The sequence below is a fragment of the Mustela nivalis genome, assembly GCF_964662115.1.
Source record: "Mustela nivalis genome assembly, chromosome: 16".
In the NCBI taxonomy this organism is placed as follows: Eukaryota; Metazoa; Chordata; class Mammalia; order Carnivora; family Mustelidae; genus Mustela; species Mustela nivalis.
In genome coordinates this window covers 45,135,876-45,156,927 of record NC_139035.1, presented here as the reverse complement: position 1 = coordinate 45,156,927, position 21,052 = coordinate 45,135,876, and the positions used below count along the sequence as shown (strand labels likewise).

Genomic DNA, 21,052 nt, shown 5'->3' with positions numbered 1-21,052 from the left:
GGGTCCAGCCCTCAGAGCGCTGGGTGCGGAACTAGCAGCAGAGGCTGGACGAGCTGTGTTCTCATCACACCAGGCCCTTGTGTGTGCTAAAAACTCAAGTCCAGCACACTGTGGAGAACCCCAGCACCATGCGTCACAGAATATAGGACTTTTTCTCCCATACAGCAGTGTCAAGGTGAACCGCCCAGCCTGGCGGAGCCCTCCGCTGATGGGCTCAGGTCCTCTCCACCCATCGCTTTCCCGTTTGCCAGGCCATTGTCACCATGCACGATGGAAGCTGGGTCCCCAGCGTGGCAAGAGGAGGGAAGAGGGTGACCAAGGCATGCCCAGCTCTTTAAGGCCAGACCCGGAAGTGGTCCGCCTCATTCTACATGCCACTGCTGAAGGCTCGGTCACATGGCCACACTTCCTTGTAAGGAGAACTGGGAAACGGGTTCCAGCCTCCCTTCATGTGCGTCACGGTCATACTGTCCCTGATGGTAAGGAGCTAGCAGTGTACCACAGCAACCCCGGGGTGCGGCCAACGCAGTGTGACACAGACCAGGGAGAAGCCACCACCCACATTTCTGTGTGACACATCAAGAGGGTGCCTTATTACAGTGTGCGCTGAGATGCTGGGCCCTCGGGATTGAAGCCCCGGGAAGCAGCCAGGCAGAATTCTCAAAGGAGAGCCCTCTCTCCATGGCTGGTGGACCACAGACAGTAAGAATGATCTGGAAGCAGAAAACCTATCCAGAGACCCCCGGAGCCTCCCAAGCCATGGGAGACTCAGACTCTGAGTCCCAGGGAGAGGGCAAAAGCTGGCAAATTGTGAGCAGGTCACAATAATCAGAGCGCACCAGCTGCTGGGGTGTGGCTGCGACCGAAGCCTTCTTCAGCACCTGTGGACCTCCACAGCTCAGGGCTGAAACCACAAGAAATGCTGGTTCTTCTCATTGCTGTGGGCAGGGCCCAGAACGGGGGCACTCTGTGTTAGTCTGCAGAGTACACTTTGGTCAGAGAAGGACACCGCAGAAGTCAAACACCCAAATCCTATGGTGCAGGAAGGTAGCTTTCTGCAAACCATTAGAGCCAAATCCCTAACAGCATGTGGTCAGGCTCCCAGCTTCAGTTATCACCTGAGAGTGCTGCAGGAGTGTGGGTGCAATCAGAGCAAAAAGGGCAGGCTTCATGGAAGAGGTGTGGCTTGAGCCGATGGACAACTGAGAAGGGAAGAGAGAGTATTTCAAGCCGCCTGGGGAGAAGGCAGAAGAGAAAGGACAGTGTTGGGGGAGTGGGTAGAAAATGCCAGTGCTTTCCGCGCATGGCCTTGTTTAATCCGTCCAGTGCCACTCTGAGGTAGGTGTGTTATTATCCACATTTTGTGGATGAGGAAACCGGCAGCTCAGAAAAGTTCAGTAACTTGCCCATAAGCAGGCAGCTTGTTGCCGGGGAGCCGGGGCCAGTCCTGTGACTGCTCTGAGCCTCCCAGCCGGGGCCAGCAACGGCGTCAGAACTTCCCAGGCAAACTTGCCGAGGCCCTTGGCCAAGGGCCCTGATGGTCACACCACGGGCTGCTGAGCCCCTGCTGCTTCGGAGCTCCCTGCTCAGTGGCGAGGTCTGGTCCCGCCCACAAGCCTGGCGCCCTGCCTGCCCCCTGAAGATGTCTTCAGTGGGAATCACAGCCAACGAATGTCCCAGCAGGACGAGACAAGCTAAATGCTCGAGAGGCTCCCAGGGAACAAAGCCGCTCTGTGAGTAACCCAGGCTGGGACCCGGCCCTGGAGAGCTGACAGGAACTAGTCCTTGTCAAGCAAGCCGTCCCCAGGACTCCCCAGAACCTAGTCATGCTGTGGCCTGTTCCCTGCACTTTGAGGGGTATGTGGGGGGCAGGTAGGAAATGCACTTCTTTTTTTTTTTTAAATTATTTAGTTATTTAATTACTTTTCAGTGTACTAGAATTCATTGTTTATGCACCACACCCAGTGCTCCATGCAATACATGCCCTCCATAATACCCACCACCAGGCTGGCCCAACTTCCCACCCCCCCCACCCCTTCGAAACCCTCAGATTGTTTTTCAGAGTCCATAGTCTCTCATGGTTCATCTCCCCTTCCAATTTCCCTCAACTCCCTTCTCCTCTCCATCTCGCCATGTCCTCCACAAATATTTGTTATGCTCCACAAATAAGTGAAACCACATGATAATTGACTCTCTCTGCTTGACTTATTTCACTCAGCATAATCTCTTCCAGTCCCGTCCATGTTGATACAAAAGTTGGGTATTCGTCCTTTCTGATGGAGGCGTAATACTCCATAGTGTATATGGACCACATCTTCCTTATCCATTCGTCCGTTGAAGGGCATCTTGGTTCTTTCCACAGTTTGGCAACTGTGGCCCTTGCTGCTATGAACATTGGGGTACAGATGGCCCTTCTTTTTACCCCATCTGTATTTTTGGGGTAAATACCCAGTAGTGCAATTGCAGGGTCATAGGGAAGCTCTATTTTGAATTTCTTAAGGAATCTCCGCACTATTCTCCAAATTGGCTGCACCAACTTGCATTCCCACCAACAGTGTAAGAGGGTTCCCCTTTCTCCAAATCCTCTCCAACACATGTTGTTTCCTGTCCTGCTAATTTGGCCATTCTAACTGGTGTAAGGTGATATCTCAGTGTGGTTTTGATTTGAATCTCCCTGCTGGCTAGTGATGATGAACATTTTTTCATGTATCTGATAGCCATTTGTATGTCTTCATTGGAGAAGTGTCTGTTCACGCCTTCTGCCCATTTTTTGACATGATTATCTGTTTTGTGTGTGTTGAGGGAAACGCACTTCTTGAGTTTTGGACCCCAGAGCCACCCAGCCCGCCCCTGTCATCCCCACCGCTGCCGGCTATGCTGGAAAACCTAGAAAAGTGGCCACGGCGGAAGTCCCAGGGGGGCCGTGCCCTAACTCCCTCTTGCACCCTCACTGGGACCGCGTGCTCAGGGAATTCCAGCCACATCCCACATGCCCCCAACTCCCAGAGGGACAACGGGACTCAGGCTGGTCAGCGGAGCAGCCTCAGGGACCCCGAATCCTGTGTCTGTCCCAGGCCACAGCACCGGCTGGCCCCAGGCAGTACCCAGAGTGGACAAGCCCCTTGAGGGCTGAAAAGCTATCCGTGACCACGCTCCCACCTCTGCCTGAGTCCCCCATGAGTAGCATGGCACAGAGGAGTTTGCCAGAAGGAAGCAAGGGAGGAATCGGGGGCTAAGCGCCCTGACCTTGGAAGGTGGAAAAACAACCAAAAACGAGCCATAAAAGGTTTATTTGACATGACTTGGAGGTTTATTTGGGGGATGGGGAACTGCCAAATTCCTGGACATGTCCCCCCAAACGGCCTCTGGGAACAAACTCATGGTAGACACGCTCCCGTCCACCCTCGCTCCAACTGAGGGCAGCTCCCCCTGCCAGGTTCTGCTCTTGCAAAGGCTGCCCACGCCTGTGAGTCTTATCCGAGAGGGACGAGTTTATTCCTCAGGAAGGAGGGCTCCAGAACCTAAAGGGTGAGTGGGCTCCCCTCAGGCCACCAGACTGCCGGCTGCCACGGGACCAGGCAAGGAGGGGGAGTGAGGGAGGAGCTTGCCCCGAGCCCGCTCCCTCTTACAGAGGCAGCGGCTCTCGCCCAGCCCGCACAGCACACATTCCCGCCCTCTGCCCTCGGCACTGCCCAGAGGCAAAAGGGGGCAGAGGGGACCGGGGCTCCAAAGTCTGGGTGCAGGAGACGCTGTGACGGTTTTGTTCTACTATAGCAGCCTGGGAGAAGAGCCTTCCAGAATCCATGCTGCCAACTGGCTGTCTCCTGAGAGAGTGAGGGCAAGACCTGTGAGTGGAGCTCAGCACCCCCAGTTTGCTAGTTCCCCGGGATGAAGGCACAAGGGGCATTCACCGTGCAGGGGGCGGAAGGGTGTCACCAGCCAGGATGTGGCTGAAGCCGTGGGCTATCAGAGCTGATGGAGAGAAGCAATGGCTGTGCCGTGCGCAGTCCTCTGGGGGCATGTGTATGTGTGTCCAAAGGAAAGGACCTAGCCTGACGAAAGCACTTCATTTTTGCCCGGTGACCCCTTTTACAGATGAGCAGACTGAGCCTCAGATGGGTCCCTACTTGGCCGGAGGTCACATGACTAGCAAACCCTTAGTGTCTACTTTGATCCTGCCAAGGGCAAGCGACACTCTCCCTGACAAGGAGCTGTGAGGGAGATGACACCCAGAAAGACCTACAACACCCCCACTTGGGCCAGCAGCAGGGTTCAGAGAGCAGCACAGCAGCGTTCGGAGAGAACAGGTTTGTGTGTCCCGGGCAGCAACCTGGGAGGAAGAGTGGGAAGCACTAAGCTTGGGGCGAGGGGGGTGGGGGGCAGGTCCCTTCCACTCTGACTCTGTCCTGGAGAATGTGCACTAGGAAAGGGGACATCATTTTCTTACAACTTTCCCAAGGTCACAAAGGTCCCAAGGTCACAAAGCAACACGTTTGGATCCAATTCTCTTGCTGCCCCAGCTATACCCTGGAGACAGGATGAGGCCCTGGAACCCTCCCTTAGCAGAGCCCAGCTCCTCCAGCTACCTCAGCCTCCCTGAATTGGGGATCTTGGGCCTCTGCACACCCCCCACACCCCCCCACACACACCCCCCACCCCGCTTAGAGGCAGCCCCGACACTCAGGTTAATATGTGCCTGGCTTAAGGGCCCAAAGCAGAATTAGAGCCAGGAGGCCGTCAGTCAACGTTAATAACCTGGAACTCCCCCCTCCCCACCTTCAGCCTGATCCTCTGCATGGCCAGGGCAGCAGGAACTGCCTCCACCCTCGCCCAGTCCGCCTGCTTCTAGTTCTGAGCTGGATCTTTTCCTCTGTCTGGAAGCTGCAGGACTGGCCCACCCAGGAACTGCATCCCCGGGCTCTCGGGCCCCAACACACAGACCTGCTTCCCCCAAACCGCAACTTTAACATCTGCTTCCCCCAAACCCCAATCTTCACAAAACTGGCGCTCAGGGAGCAAGGCCGTCCCTCTGCAAGTGCCCACCTAAGAAGAACAGCATGTCTCAGGGTAACAATTGAGCGACACCAAGAATGGGGACCGGGAGGGAGTCCCCAAGTAATCCCCTGTTCTCTCTGTAGGCACAGAACCTGCTTTGTGCTTCAAGGCCAGACTGGAGTCCTGGGGTGAGCACTGACTTCAGGTGCCTGTTAATGCCTCTCTGGGTGACCTTGAGCAAGGCCCTCCCATCTCTGGGGCCTCAAGCTTCTCATCTGTCACACAGGAAGGAGACGGCTCTGATGAACCCTGAGGCTCATTGCTCTTCTCCACGTTCTGGGGGTCTGCGACACCCCCTTTACTCCGACCTCGGATGTCAGGGGTTCTTGGCCAATTCCAATCTGACTCTCCAGAGATCCCTTATCCTCCATACCTCAGAGCCCCCAGCTAGCTTCCTTCCAACAACTGCCCCCCAGATGCCACTAGATGTACTCCAGGAAGCCCTCTGCCTGGTGCCTTCAGACTCCACCTCCTAAGGACTGGCTCTCATGGGTCTTGTGTCCCCAGCACCAAGCACTGTTCTAGGCACATGGCAGGAGCTCAGCTTCCCTGAGCGGAAAGGCCAGACACAGGCTGGCCTCCCCTACTCACCCCAGCTCCCATCTCCTGACCAGCCTAAGATGCTCCCAGCTGGGGGATGGAGCCCCTGACTTCCCTGCGGAAAGAGGTGAGAATTTGCTGTTCCTTGGGTTTCTCCACAGCCTGCCCAGTTCCCATGCACTCGTGAAACTGGTCGCTGTGGAGGCACCTTGCCACTGCAGGGCAGGGTGGTAAAGATTTTTCTGTCCCCAGCCTTGAGGTGTTTGTTTAAGTCACTGCCCAAAACATGATCCTGCCCACACCTTTGGCACAGGTCCCACAGAGAGGGCACTTGCAAGAGGCCAGCAGGTACAGATAAGGCCAGAGGCCCAAGGATGGACAGAGGTGGCAGAAGGAGGCTCCTTCTTGGGCGGTTTAGCCCCCAATTGGTTATCTGAAAACTTGACTGGACCAGCTCAAAAGTGGGGTGTCAGGAGGGCAATTTGTGAATGCTTTGGCTTTATCTGCATAACTCAGTAAATCTCCAAAACCTGTTTGGTATGAGTGAGTGAGTGAGTGTGTGCGTGTGTGCGTGCGTGTGTGTGTGTGTGTGTGTGTGTGTGTGTGTTGAGAGGTGTTAAACAACAGGGTTAAAGGGAATGACCAACCTCTGGGTCACAGGGAAACACAGAAATGGGCTCATGGCAGAAAACCTTGAATGGGCTCAGAAGTCAGTGGGTTTGGGGACAAGCTGGAAACCCCTTCTAAAAATAGTGTTTCCAGAGGCAGCCCCCGTCCCACCACCTCACAGTGGCAGTAGCTTCCCTGGGGTTTAGAGCTCGAGTCTCCAGGCTCCAGCCTTGGCAGGCCCTCTGTGGTCCCCCAGCTCCCCCTACCCCGGGGAGTCTGCCCCGACCTCTTTTCCCCTCAAGGGCAGAGAATGGGGTCTCTGTTCTGCTCTCCCACCGCACCCCATGGTCTAGACGACGGTGCCTTCCTCACCTGTCTTCCCCACCAGCCTGAGATCTTTTCAGGGAAGAGGTTGTGTCTTAATTATCTCAGTATCCCCAGGACAGGTTTAGGGGTTTTAAGTGAATGAATGAGAAGGAATGAGTGAACAATGAACACAGCTCCCAGTCCTGGAGGGGGAGGCAAAGTAGCTTGCTTGCAAAGGAACATGTATTCTGCCCCAGAGAGAGGTAAAGGCAGGATGCTCACCTGCTTTTGTTGTGAAAACAATGATTTAGCAAACCTCACTGCTGAGCTGCTTGGAGAACAAAACAGTAGGTGTTTTTGGTTTTGTTTGTTTGTTTGTTTTTGCTCCTCTCTCTGTTTCTGCATATCTTTTTCTGCATAGTTTTACCACGGCCATCTGCCCTCTCCCTATCTTTGTTTTCTCCCCACCAGCCCTACCTCTGTCCCACAGTTTAACTCCGCCCAAGATACCATAACACGCCCTTTTTTTTTTTTAAATTTTATTTTATTGTATTTTTATTTTTTTAAAGACTTGTATTTATTTGACAGAGATCACAAGTAGGCAGAGAGGCAGGCAGAGAGAGAGAGGGGGAAGCAGGCTCCCTGCTGAGCAGAGAGCCCTATGTGGGGCTCAATCCCAGGACCCTGGGATCACGACCTGAGCTGAAGGCAGAGGCTTTAACCCACTGAGCTACCCAGGTGGCCCCCATAATACGCCCTTTTGATCAGGGCTTCTCCTCCTCCCTGTCCTCTGCTCATCTGACCTCCGGTCGGGCTGCCTCCTTCCTGGGTCTCCCACCCATAACCAGTCCCCAGATTCTGAGACCTCTGTCCAGCTCCCTTGGTGACTTTGTAGAAAACTCTGGGTTCATCTCTCCTTCCTGTCCTAATTATACAAGAACTGTCCATCCCAAATTTCACCAAAACTGCAGGAGAGGGGTTGAGAGAGGACGGCCAATGAATTATTAGCCCCAGAACCTATTCTGGAGGCCCCAGTCGTCTTTATCCAGGTTACCTTTGGAGATAAACCTATAAGGGAAACTGAAAGTGTCTAAAAGGTAAGGTCTTGGATAAGATCTCATTCCTAGCTTTGCAGGCTCAAGCATAAAAGTGATATAGTAGAGTAAGTGTAAGATTTGAAACCATAATATCCAGGCTTGATTCCTTCTCTTCCTTCCAGACCTTTGTGACCTAATGACAAGGTATTTCACTTGAGTCAACCTCAGATTCCTCAACTGAAAAATAAGAACAACATACCTATATGACATGATTGTTATGAGAATTAACACAGATCACCTGTGTGAAAGCCAAATGTTACAATGGAAAGTCAATCAGACTCAGGGGAGGCTGACTCACATTAACAAAACTCACACTAGGCCAACTGATAGACCAGAATGTCCACGGGCCAATTTAAAACAACAACAATAAATGTACCTGCAGGCAGCCCAGATGCTCCAGTCAGTTGGGCGATGCCTCTCTGTTCTCAAAGAATCAAATTATAACCAAAATTTTCCCTGCCTGGCCTGGTGTCCCAGGAAGGGGATTTTAGTTGTGGGATCTTGGTAGCCCCTATTACCCTGGCTTCAGGAGAGCCTGATGCCTCATCTACTTTCTAGGAATTGCCTGCCCAAAATTTAGAACAGGTTAAGCTCCCCATGCCACTGGACGAGGCTAGAGGTCCATGGATGGAGCCCTGTACTCTGGCTCTGCTTTGCTTAGAGACTCCATCAGACCACCCTTATTCCGTACGTCTGCTTTGACCTCCTACTAAGTGCAGGTCCGGGACAAGGTCGTAGAGATATCCAAGTGAACAAAATAGACATGCCCCGCCCTTCTTATGGAGTTCCAGGTCTTTGGAGAAACGCTGATAATTGAATGCATCATTCCCATCCGTTGCGATCAGTGTGTTGTTACCATGGTGAAGCAAGGGGCATCATGGGAACCCAGCAGCTAAGCCAGCGTGGGAGTCTGGGGAAGGGCTTCTTGAGGAAGTGTCCATACACACATCATCCTTCCTTCAGCAGGTAGTAGGGTGGCTTGCATTCTAGCTCCCCGCAGTCACGTCCCGGCCCCCGGCTACACCCTGACAACTCTCAGTGACCTCTGGCGTTTCTCTGGTCCCCACGGCCAATGCATCTATGAACTCTCCCTTGGGTTGGGCTCCCATACAATTCATTCTTTCGTTCATTCAACAAATATTTATTGAGTCCCTATTATATGAAACTAGCTCCTTTTGCCTTCCCAGGGGGATTTTCACGCTGACTTCCAGGCAGGCCTTACTGAAGCATTCTGTACTGGTCTCAGCTCACCTCAGAGCCTCTGTTTTCTTCTGGAGGGATGGGAACAAAATTCAGGACCAGAACTGACCCCAGGGGTCCCAAAGAAAGGAGCTCTTGGCCTCAGGGCCTCCCTCCCAGGAGATATATCCAGAAACTCCCCCGGCCCTCGACCCTGTCGGAGGCTCTCCCACAGTGCTCAGTGGGCCTGGGATGGGCAGGCAGCTCTCGTCAAGAAGGCAGGGAGCAGCCTGAGCAGAGCCCTGACCGGGCAGACATTAATTCCTGAGAGTGACAGAGGCCTGTGATTTAGAGACTCGCCAGCCTCTCAGTCACCTTACATATAATTGTGGTAAATCCTGTTTCTTGAGCTCCTTTACCTGATCCCAAGCCCCTACATCCCCCATGCACCCTACCTGGCAAGTTAGGAGGGCAAGCCGTACTTTCCCCGTGGCACTGGCAGACAGAGGAGTGCCTTAAGGTTGGGGACAGACCAGGGAACCAGATCTCCATGGCAGCCCATGTGTCTAGCGGGCTCTCAGCCATGGCTCGTCCCCTCGCTCAGAGGTCTACTGTCCCCCCAACACCCGCCCAGCTCTCCCTTCTTCAAAGCAAGCAGCCCCGGGACCCCACCCTTCGGGTGGCCTCAATGGGTTCCATTGTCCAAGAGGCTCTTTGGCTTGACCCCAGCCCTCCAAGCGGCAGGACAGCAAGCTCAGAGAGGGGTCTCCCTTGTCCCCTCCTCAGCCTTGGGGGAGCCTGTGGGGCAGGGGCCCCGCTGAATGTGACCTATTGTCTTCGGGGTGGATTTAGGAAGTGCCAAGCTCCCATCAAACAGCTCTGCTCCTCAGGTAAAACAAAAAAAGGGCTGTTCATTTAGGAACTTTTCCCCCTTATCTCCTTTTCCTATCTCCTCAGGCTTAGCTATGGTGTAGTGTTCAAAACCACTTCCCCTCAGAGCCAATCAGAAGCCGGGGCTCACCCCGTGGCCCTGAGGTAAAGTTATTTATAAACGCCTCCCTGGATTATTTGAGCAGAGCCCTTTTGCACACCTCGGAACACCTTTCGGCTCCCCGCTCCCCAGACACCAGACACACCTGCAGCCCTGCCCGGCCGGCTCCTCTCACCCACTGGTAAGCACCCCTCCCCGGGCCTCCGCCATGGGGCTGGGGGTCTTCCCTTGAGGAGGGCAGGCAGCGGGGGCATAGAGACGAGGGCTGACAGGAGCCCACCGGTCACGGGGTAGGCTGTTGGTCAACCTGAGCCCATGTGGGAAAGCCGCTGGGGCCCCCAAGTGTGAGAGCAGCCCCCAGCCCTTCACCTGTGAGGGGCCCCCAGGGTCCTCCCTTGCATGGAAGGACCTCAGCTGTGGGGCAGGAGGCTTGAAGGGGGCTGGTGAGAATGGAGCTCTCGTGGAGGAGGTCTGCCAGACCCCAAAACAGAGTGAGGGGGAAGAGCTAGCTCCTTCCCAAGGGCCGCTTTCCTTCGCAAAGGAAAGAACAAAAATATTGGCTCTTCCTTGGAACACCGGCCTTTGAAGTCGCTGGCTGCACCGCTCCCCTCTTTTCAAGTCTTGGAAGCAAAAAGCTCTTCATGCTTGGCTCGCTGGCTTGCTTCTGTGTGGCTGTCTCCCCCTCCTTGTGCCCCCCAGATGTTCTCTTTTGCTCACTCACCTCTCCACCAGCTCAGGGCGGCTGTATGGGCGGCGTGGGATCCCACCTGCCCCCATTAATCCTGAGAGGTTGGACGAGGCGGAAGGAAGGGAGCCGGAGGATTAGGAGAGGGTCAGCAAGGGCCCAGCTCCATCGGGCCGGGGAGACAGGACCCAGGGGACCTGGTCCCAAGCAAATGCTTCAGCACAGGAGGGTAGGGGTGAGGACAGTGGTGTGGGCCATCTCCATCAGCAGCCCCGCTTCCTAACTTCTCATCCTGAGGCTGTGAGGGGTCCCAGGTCACCCTCCGACGGTGCCTCCATTCCTCCAAATCAGCCAGTGAGGTCCCCAGCCTAGGTCAAGAAATCTTTTCTCTTTCTAGCATAAATTCCCCACTTATCCTTGGCCCCATCGGGTCTGAGCCACCAGGAGGAAGACCCACTTTCAGAGTGTGCCCCTCGGCTGGGAGAGTGCCCCAAGGAGGGCGAACTAAAGAGAAGTTTATCCCTGCTCCATGGCTTCACTCACACGGACAACCCTCTCCCAGAGCCTCACAATCCTCCCCACTCCCTCCTCACACCCAGAGCCCCACAGTCCTGGTGTTGAGAACCTGGCAAAACCCTCCTTCGGGGCCGCATGGGCACCAACACACACGTCTCCTTCATCAACATAATGGCCTCTTCCGGGTACTTCCCAGGCCTGAAAGACTGTTCTAAATGCTCATCTGGATAAATCCCTGGGGGGCAGAGATGGACTCTTTCTTATCTCTTAATGTCTAGAGCCTTCCCAGAGACTGACACATCGTCGTGTTTAGAGAGTGTGTGTTGAACTGAACCAAACTGACACCGGCGAGCTCCTTGAGGGAAAGAGGGACCCGTTCTGTGTGGACGAAACTCTGGACTCCTTGATCGAGACCAGCAGGGTCCTTCGCCGGTCTCCTTGTCCATTTGCCCACTTCCAAGTAAGACTAAGCCTCCTCTCCTTGCAGACCTCTAGGAGTCTATTTTAAGTGTCTGTATCAGGGAGCCCATGACCTTGGTCGGGTCTCCCTGCTGGAAAGTGCTTTTCAGAGTCTGACCCTGATCCCTTTTGCTGGGATGGTTTCCTTCAGCCAGCACCCATCTCCGTCCCCAGCAGGGACAGCAGAGGAGGGGAGAGTGGGCGTAGAGATAAGGAGTGGGATTTGGGGCTGGTAACTGTGAATCTCTCGGCTGCAAGTGTCCTCAGACAAGCCAGGGGACAGGAAGGCCACTCAGGGACATCTCATCTTCCCCTTCAAGTACTGATAAGAAAAATCATGCCAGGGTAGAAAGGGGGTGAGAAGTTTGCCCAAGAAACATGGGGACAATAAAATAAAAGGATATTGATAAAAACACTTTGGAGACCTATAGCCTCTATACTTTCACCTCTCCTGTCGGGGACACAGTCCCCAGCTGAGACGCCAAGCCTCCTATCCTATCTTTTCCCCAGCTCCCACCCACCAGCCCACTCAGAGATGGCTCCTTCCCTGGGGGTCCCGCCCAGGATGAGGCGGGAAGCAAGCAGCCGCTAAAGCAAAGAGGAAACCTCAGAGTGACCTTTTCTTTCCCAGAACACAGTGACCGCCCAGGTCGGGACAAGTGATAAGAATGCCAGGGTGAGCTGGCCATGCCAAGGCTGCTCCCGTGCCTGCTCCCGTGCCTGGCACAGGTGGTCATCCAGGAACCCCCCCCCCACCCCTCCCCTTCCCCCCACCCCCAACACAACACACAGCGGGACTGAGGAGGAAGTCACCCTGGGCCACAATGACAGAATCACCTCCAGACCTGACCCAAACCCCACAGAGGGCTTTTGGCCTCCCGGCTCCCTAGATGTCCTGCCCTCATGTTAAGAGATGTTCTGCTTTTCTTCTCACCAGTTCCGGGAAATCTGAGAGGGACAAGGGCATGAAGAGGGAAGGGGCAGCCTGGCTGTGGCCAAGGAAGGAAAAGAAAGGCCAAGAAAGGCAGAAGGACCTGCCCGAGGTTGCAGAGAGAGGAAGAGAATCCTCCAGAGTAATCAAAGCGGTAACAATAAGGACATGCTCAGAGTCTGTTGCACGCTCACACGGGCACCGTTCCAAGCCTTTCTACGCATTAACTCAGGCACCGTGCCCAAGCCCATCTCTGCCCACAGTTTTGTACAGATGTAGACAGACCCAGTTAGAAACGTGCCGAGAAGAGATACCTGTGGGCTTTCTTTCGCATGAATTCACTGCAGGGGGGAATTAGGATCCTGATGAGGGGCCCCAAAGAAGCCCGGGAGGAGGTCTACTCAGCCCATACCGCCTCACGCGTGGAGTCCATTTCCCCTTTGTTCCCCACCAGCTCCTTAGCGCCGCAAAACCCCTGAATCCCCCTTGCCCCAGATGTGACCCCATTTCCCTGCCAAGCCTTGGAAATTGTCCACACGCCCACCCCTCCTACCCTCTGCATGCCCTTTCCTTCTGGCCCTCTACTTCCCTTAAACCCCACAGCTCTCCCCCGCCCCCCCCACCAGGTCTCTCCAGCAAATCGGGACCTGCCCCTCCTTCTCTCCACAGAGCAGGAGGCGGCAGGGGCACCCTTTTGTTCCTCAATATTGTCACATGGCACCTGCCATTTCTCCCTGATCCGGTGGGGGAGGGGAGGCGCAGAGGGGCTGACACTGTTTGACGAGAGGCCGGGCTCCTTGCTACACACCTAGGGCAACAGAGCCCTCGACTTTTTTCAGCGAGGCTGACATCACTCCGCAGGGCTGTGTTTGTTTAACCAGGGATCAAGTCTTCTGTCCCCTACACCTCTCCCTTTCTTGCTCCCTCTTTCACCTTCCCACCCCTAATCTAGCATTGCAGGTGCCCTCTCCGGGGGTCCCTGGGAACCCCTTCCCTCTCCAGAGCCCTTGCCTCCTGCCACTTGGCCTCTCCCATCCCCCTCTCCCTCTCAGCCCACAGAACTGGCCCAGGGATGAAGTAACCCCCCTCCTAAGCCCCACCCCACCTCAACCCTACTCTTGGAATTAGGAAGTAGGACCGGGCCACCTCCTCACCAGGAGCTGGGGCAGCTCCCGTGGCTGCAGATTCGCCACTCGGTCTGTCATCATCCTGGGAAAGCCAAGGGCATGAAGAGGCCATCACAGCCCCTACAGAGCTCTGGAGAGGAGAGGCAGAACCCGGGAGTCCTGCCTCGTCAGCTGGGGTGTTCTGAAAGGAGTACTCTGGAGGCCACTAAGGGACGACCCCCAGAAAGCAAGAGCAGGGTCGCCCCTGGAAGGTCGGGGACCCAACGGGAGCAGCTAAGATAGTCCAAGGCCCCCGTTCAACTCCTCATACCACCTCCCCCTAAGACTCATTCTCTTTATCGACAAAACAAGAAGATTAGACCAGCCTCAGGCATTAAGTTCCCTTCTAGACAAAAGTTCTGGAGTGGAGCTGGCTGCTGGGTTCCTCTTCTTTGGTGGGGTACCCAGTCGGGATTGGGAGAGCTCCCAGAGCCTTCTCGATTTCAACACCTTATTTCTTGAATGAAACAGGCAGAGTGCAGGGGACCAGGCCGATTTTGCATTCCAGTTAAGCAAGGGAGTTTTTCTCCTCGGTTAGCCTGTGCACGCGGGGACTCCCCTAGCATCTGGTCCCCATCCATAGGAAGCCTGCCACTGGGGCAGAAACAGTCCTGAGTCATCCCCTCCCAGAAGGATTTCCGCCACCACCACCCCCTTGCCTCCCTCCCTTCCCTGGAAGTGACAGCTGGGAGTAGCCAAAGCCAACACTGGTGTGCAGACTGGAGGGGCTCAGATCAAGGGAGGTCAGCGGAGAAGAAGAGATCCTAGGCCAGGGTGGTCAGGAAAAGCTTCAGAGAAGAGGAAGAGGAGGAGGAGGAAGAGGGCACGGCAAAGAGGCGAGGGAGGGGAGGGGAGGAGCAGGTCTTAAGGCTGGGCTGGTCTAGGGAGGCAGAGTGAGTCAGGGCATCGCAGGAAAGGAGGAAAGTGTGGACAGAGCACAGGGGTAAAACGGGGCCAAGCCTGTCGGGGACGGGGGGTGGTTTCCTGAATGGTGTCAGGGGATCTAGCCAACAATTCTTCCAACTCCACCAAAACAGGGCCAGATGGTGAAAGGACGAACATGCCAAAATAAGGAGTTGAGGTTTGATCCACCTGGAAATGAGGAGGCTGAGGGTTTCTGATAAGGGGGTGTAGGCTGCAACCGGGGAAATCAGTCAGAAGACTAATGCAATAGTCCAGGTGTGAGATAAGAGCTGAGGGGGTGAGAGACAGGAGGGACAGTGGAAAGAAATAGCAATGACATTTGGTGAACAGCTGAAGGTGGAGGCCGGGTGGGAAAAGAAAGGGCAGGGACATATGTGGAGGTGGCCTGGGTGACAGGGAAGAAGATCCCACGGAGGAACTGGGGAAGTGAGGGGCTCTGGGTTAGCAGGGCTCTGTGGAATCGGATGTTAACCCCCTCCCCCACCCACTAGAACTTAGAACCTTCGAGAGCAGCCTGGGAAGGGGCTTCAGGGGCCCCCCACCACCTGCCAGGGGCACGGAGGCAAGGTCTCCCACCACCCCCTCTTCCAAGGGGCTCTCCCAAAGGGCTCTCTCTCTCTTCGGGTCCAGCTCCCCTTGAACTTCTTGGCCATTCCTTTGCAGACAGTCTGTTGGGTGGCCGGGGACAGACCCTTTCCTCTAAACCACAAGTCCTTCTCCCAAGCCGGGCTGGAGCTCCGGTTCCTCTGGACGGTCATGCTCCTTACTCCTCGGTCCCAGAGGGCCAGCCAGGGAAGACGCTGGAAAGCTAGAGCCTCGAAGCCCCTGGAGAGGGTGGGGAGGAGACCGGGGAAGGGCACCCACCTCACTGGAAGGTGGAGGGCTGGTTGTCTTTCAGAAGTCTCTCCCAAGACGAAGGAGGCACCTCCCATCTTAATCATAGTAACCATCACCGTTACCATCTCCTGGGCGCCTGGGAAGCCCAGCCACTTCGCACACGCGGTCTCATTTCGTCCTCACGGCAGCCCCCCGGGACGGTTATTACCCCCACTTACAGATGAAGAAACTGAATCTTTGAACCCAGCTCATTCTGGTTCTAAAGCAGGTGCTGGTTTTCTTTACGCCACTCTGCCTCTTGCTTCTCCCACTGAAATGCCTCTTGTGTCATTGCTCTTACTCATGTCTGCCCATGTCTTCTCCAAAACACCATTTATTGATTCGTTCCACAAGCATTCATTTGGTGAGGACATACAGAGCGCCCGGCAAGGGGCTGGGCATAGGCACTGGGGGCAGTTTCTCTCCCCAGCTCCCTCCCAGCTGGGTATCACCCTGGGGGTTTGCCAGGCACCCCACCTTGGCTTGTAGGCTCTTTTTTTTTTTTAGATTTTATTTATTTATTTGAGAGAGAAAGAAAAAGAGAGAGAAAAAACATGAGCAGAGGGGAAGGGCAGAGGGAGAAGGAGAAGGAGGCTGCCTGATGAGCAAGGAGCCCGACGTGGGGCTCGATCCCAGGACCCTGAGATCATGACCTGAGCTGAAGGCAGAGGCTCAATTGACTGAGCCTCCCAGGTCCCTCTACTTATACGTTCTGATGGGCTTCAGGGTCCCATGAGCAAATAAATGGAATTCACCAGCCCAAACTTCAACAGCTTGGGTAAAATCTTACCAATAATAGCAACTCACATTTGCCTCGGCTTTTGTACATTTTAAACATCCCTTTCTTGCCCATAACTCATCTGTGCTCACAACCCAGTGAGATAGATATGTTACTCCCATTTTACTGACAAGGAATCTGAGGCTTAGTGGGGTGATGTCTGTTCCCGTTCACCAGTAAACCAGGACCGGAAGCCAGGTTTCTGGACCCTTGTTGTTGGTTTTTTTTAAGATTTTATTTATTTGACAGACAGAGATCACAAGTAGGCAGAGAGGCAGACAGAGAGAGAGGAGGAAGCAGGCTCCCTGCTGAGCAGAGAGCCCGATGCGGGGCTCGATCCCAGGACCCTGGGACCATGACCTGAGCCAAAAGCAGAGGCTTTAACCCACTGAGCCACCCAGGTGCCCCTCTGGACCCTTGTTAATATACTTTCCATCTCTCTGCCGTGGTCTCTTCCACAAAAGTCATTTACCAGTCATTTACCATTTACCGACAAGCCCTATGCACCCAGGTTCTCCCAGAGGAAGCCAAGGGTTGTCCCTAGCCCCCTAAGTGGTTTCTCACTTTCAACCCCATTTCCAATCTTTTGTCAGACTGGCCATGGTCACTCCACACTCCCCACCTCCTTCCCTCAAACCTGCCCTACCTCTTCCCTCTCCCTCCTGCCTCCAAGGTCCGCCCCCCCCCCAGGGGGTTCTCCCAGCTGCCAGGAGCAGGGGACAAGAGGAGGGACCCCTCGTTGTAGGAAGGATGGGGGATGGTTCCCACAGGGAGCTCCTCTGGGCCTCAGGGGCCCCGGCACTCGGCTCTGCCCTGCTCAGCTCCTGGAACATCAGCCGCGTTGCGCAAAAAGCGAGGAGGAGAGAAACAGCAGTACACAAGGGTGGGGGAAAGGTTAGGCCCAGGAAGCCGTGGGAGAGCCAGCCGGTTCAGACCATCCTGATTTCCCCAAACGCGCCATTATCCCTCTGGGAAAACCTGTTGGTGAAGTCCTAGGTGTCTCTTTCAAGAAGGGTCCTCCTGAGGTCATCTCAGCCATCCCCCCCGCCCCCACCCCCCGCCTCCAGGCAGGCCATTTTCTCGATTTCCCCCAAGATGACTGGCTGAACGGTATGAGCCTTTCTGCCAGGGAAACTGAGGTCCGGAGAGAGCGCCCTGAGGCTTGTGGAGGCACCAGGGCCTGGGGCTGGGGGCGGGGGACAGGACCCACGGGCTGATATCCAGCTTTGACTCCTGCCTTTGAACTCCCACCTCCTCTTTGCCTGGTGTGCGGCGGGGGTGACAGTGACGTCACAGGGGTGGTGTGCCAGCCACGTGCTGGGCGCCAAGCAAAACAGCCGGGGCAAGTGTGTGCCTCATCCGTGCCTGGGAAGGAAGGCCACCAAAAGAAGTGAGTCTGGTGGAAAGACCTGAAAGCGGGAAGGGAGGCACCTTGCTGGGTGGGGGCGGGGAAAAACCAGGATAAAAGCCTGCTTGGCGCGCACTGGAGAGAGAGAGAGAAGGCCCGAGCCAGCGCCGGCCAGAGATGCCCCTCGTCTCCCCCTCCTCTGCCTCTTCCAAAGCTTGTCAATGCCCCAGACATGAGCCAGCCCAGGCCCCGCTACGTGGTAGACCGAGCTGTATACTCTCTCACCGTCCTTGATGATGAGTTTGAGAAGAAGGACCGGACGTACCCACTGGGAGAGAAACTTCGCCATGCCTTCAGGTAACATGGCCCAGAGCCCAGACGCCTCTTTCTGCTGATCCCCACCAAAAATCCCTTCTGCACCGGGGTATGGCTCCTGTACCTGTACGGCTGAGACAGGGCTGGGGGAAGCCGTGGGGAGGGAAGGTTCTGGAACCCTGACTTTAAGATCCTACAAGCTCTCCTGGACTGACACCCACACCTGGAGTGGCGCCGGGGGGGTGTGGGGGGAGGGACTAGCAGCCCCAGTTCCAGAAGAGCTGTAGGGCATCTCCAATCCCTGGCATGAGATTCTGCCGTATTCTCTGTTCACTCAAGTCTCTCTTGGGTTCTTAAGGGAGCTCTAGATGGGCGTGCTACCCCAGGGGCAGTGGGGGCATCAGAGCCCTTCCTTTAATGTCCTTTCCCTCCTGATCAAGACAAATCTGTAGCCACCACCACTCCCTGCCCTTTGTCCTCTTTCCTGCCTAGATGTTCCTTCCTTCTGCGGATCCAGAGATGGCCCAAAGGCAGCCCTTAAATTTCTGGGCTTTCCTAGAGGAGCCCTACCAGGATATAGTCCTTCCAGACCCCCGGGCTCTTTCCACTCTCAGATCTCTGGCACCGTGCTGGGGGGCAGCAGAACCTCACCTCCACTGGCGGGGTGGAGGGGCTTCATGAGATGATCTCTGCTCATCCTGCAGAAACCCGAGGCTATGAGCTTCACCTTCCCTCTTCCTACAGTCCTGGCAGACTTTGCTCGGTCCTGGCTGTGGGCTGGCTTGCTCTTCCTCACGCCCCTGGGGAAACAGCTGATTCAGTTACCTGGATTGAGGTCACTGGCAATGGCTGAAGTGGAGATGCTGGTGGAACTGGTTTAGGCTGGGGGAATCACCCACTGGAGTCCTCACTACTAGCCCTGGTCCAACCCTGCTTCTCCCAGGAGACTCCTTTCTGCCAGGCTACAGCCAAAGGCTTGGGTGTTCAGTGCCCGGGGACCGTACCCACAGCTGGGTTCCTTAGACAGGCGGGCTCTGCCAACCGTGGTTCCCAAAATGCTGGAGTTTGGGTTGTTTATGTGCTGGAGGGTTGAGGGTATCTGCTGTTAGCCAAAAAGATTATAGATTAAAACTATAAAGTGGTAGAGGGAACCAACAATTCCCACGAGGCTGGCACTGAGCCTTAAACAGTGCCTGACGCCCAGAAGGCGCTCCAATAAATATTTGTTCAATGAAGGAATGAATGAATGGCTAGAAACTAATCCCTCTGTCCACTTCCCTCTTGGGCTCTGAAGCCTCTGTAGAGGTGTTTGGCATCTGTTTCCAGCCCTTCTCTGGGGCCTCAGATCGACTTGCCCATCATGCGGCAGGTTTGCCGCACAGCCAGGCAGGTATGAGCTCCAGGGCGGTGGTGTGTCTTCCCCTAGTCAGCTCTGTGTTGGGGAGTCCAGTTTCTCTGCCACAAACAAACTTGAGTGAGTTCCTGCAGGGCTGGGTCTCCCTTAGGACAAAGCTTTAGAGATGCTTTCAGCTATTTGCCACTGGTCCAATGCCCTGTCCACCATCCCCAGGATGGGAGAGGCAGCTACGTGCCCCCAGAGGGTGTTGGTGGTGATGCCTTTCCCAGAGTGGAGGCTGGGACAGAAAATCTGTCCAGGCTCTCCACAGGTTACAAAGCATTGTCTGTATTGATTTTAGTCTTGGGTGCCATCCAGGGGACCCGGGATCAGGGAAACTATTGTTGAACAACAGCAAAGAGCAGGAATTGGTGCCGGGAAGGAAAGGAGTCCTAATCGGAGCAGGCCAGTGAGTCACCACATGGGCCCTGAGTATTTGAGTTCCCTCTACTGGGAGAAGAAAAGCAAACGCCTCCCACCTCCTTCCAGTCATCAATCCACGAGCTGTCACCCTCGAGTTTGTAGGCCCTTGTTCCTAGCACTCCTGAGTTTCGATGAAAAGACTTCCAGGTGTTCAACAAACAGGGAACTTTCCCCACCCTGCCCTGACAAACGAGCAGCTCCCCGATTCTTTCCACACCCCTGATGAATTAACAGTAAGAAGAACTCCAACATCGGAGTCATCACACACGAGGGACGGTGGGTCCGCAGAGGCATACCCTGCAAGCACAATGGAGCTTTCTTTGGGGGGCGGTGCTGCGAAAGATGGCGGTAGCCCCTACTCCGACTACACCAGCCCACCCTTTCAATCATCCATTCATTCAGTTACTCCTCAAATATTTACTAAGCAGCCCGATACAATGTACAAGATACACAAGATGAACAAGACAGCCAGACTTTTGGCCATGGTGGGGTTTGCTGTCCAGTGTGAGCGAGAGACACACCAAGCTGCGGAAGCTCACCTGGGTGCCCAGCCCTGTGTTCCGTCAGACTGGAGAAAGGCCATCTGAGATGGGGGCTGGACCCTGTGGCTTGGAAGGCTAAGCTACCCCAAATCCATGCCTTCACACCAAGTCACGTGATGTCCCAGGGGAGCAGCCAGCTTCGGAAGACGCCCAGCTAAGCCCAGGGCATGTGGACGGCTCCCTAAAGAAAGCCCCGCCCCCTTCTCCTCAGCGTCCCCGGCATCAGGCCCAGCGTGGGTGCTTACTGAATGCTGAATGAATTCCAAATGAATGAGTGGATGAATGAATGACCAGGAACGGGACCTTGTAATCTCTCCGCAACTCGGAGTGTCCAAACCATGCCGTGCTGACTGGAAGCCTGTCCTCTTCCCTCAGATGTTCCTCGGCCAAGACCAAAGCTGTGGTGTTTGGGCTGCTCCCTGTGCTCTCCTGGCTCCCCAAGTACAAGATCAAAGACTACATCATCCCCGACCTGCTGGGCGGACTCAGTGGTGGATCCATCCAGGTCCCACAAGGTGAGGGGTCCGTGCCCTAGGAGGTGCCCGTGGCCTGCCGCTCCCCTGTCCTTCTCTCCCGGCCCCCTGTGACCTCCACAACGCAGCCCTACCCCTGAGCCTGCAATCTGTTTGTCCTCTGCAGGCATGGCATTTGCTCTGCTGGCCAACCTTCCTGCCGTCAACGGCCTCTACTCCTCCTTCTTCCCCCTCCTCACCTACTTCTTCCTGGGGGGTATACACCAGATGGTGCCAGGTAAGGCCTCTCCCCTCTCAGCGGGCAAGGTGGCCTGGACCCCGAGGACAGGGGGCATGGCAGAGGGGTTTCTGTCTTCCATCTGCCTTCTCCTAGAGCGGGTGCCCGTTGGTCCCGAAGGGACTGTCCCTGTGAACGTCACTCCCAGGTCCCCTGCGACCTTAGA

At 55.3% G+C, this 21,052-nt stretch overlaps 1 protein-coding gene across 2 annotated transcripts in view; it reads left to right on the top strand.

Moving 5' to 3' along the window:
- The first annotated feature begins 9,861 nt into the window (after positions 1 to 9,861).
- SLC26A9 (solute carrier family 26 member 9) overlaps positions 9,862 to 21,052 on the top strand; it is a 28,611-nt gene continuing 17,420 nt past the window's right edge. Inside the window, exons 1-4 of one of the 2 annotated variants that reach the window (XM_082701777.1) lie at positions 9,862 to 9,958; positions 17,675 to 17,817; positions 20,512 to 20,651; positions 20,776 to 20,886. In XM_082701777.1, coding sequence (XP_082557903.1) covers positions 17,693 to 17,817; positions 20,512 to 20,651; positions 20,776 to 20,886 — 376 coding nt within the window. In that variant the 5' untranslated portion in view covers positions 9,862 to 9,958; positions 17,675 to 17,692. Of the gene's footprint in view, positions 9,959 to 15,845; positions 17,503 to 17,674; positions 17,818 to 20,511; positions 20,652 to 20,775; positions 20,887 to 21,052 lie in introns of those variants that run through there. The other variant, XM_082701778.1, reaches the window with a different exon arrangement.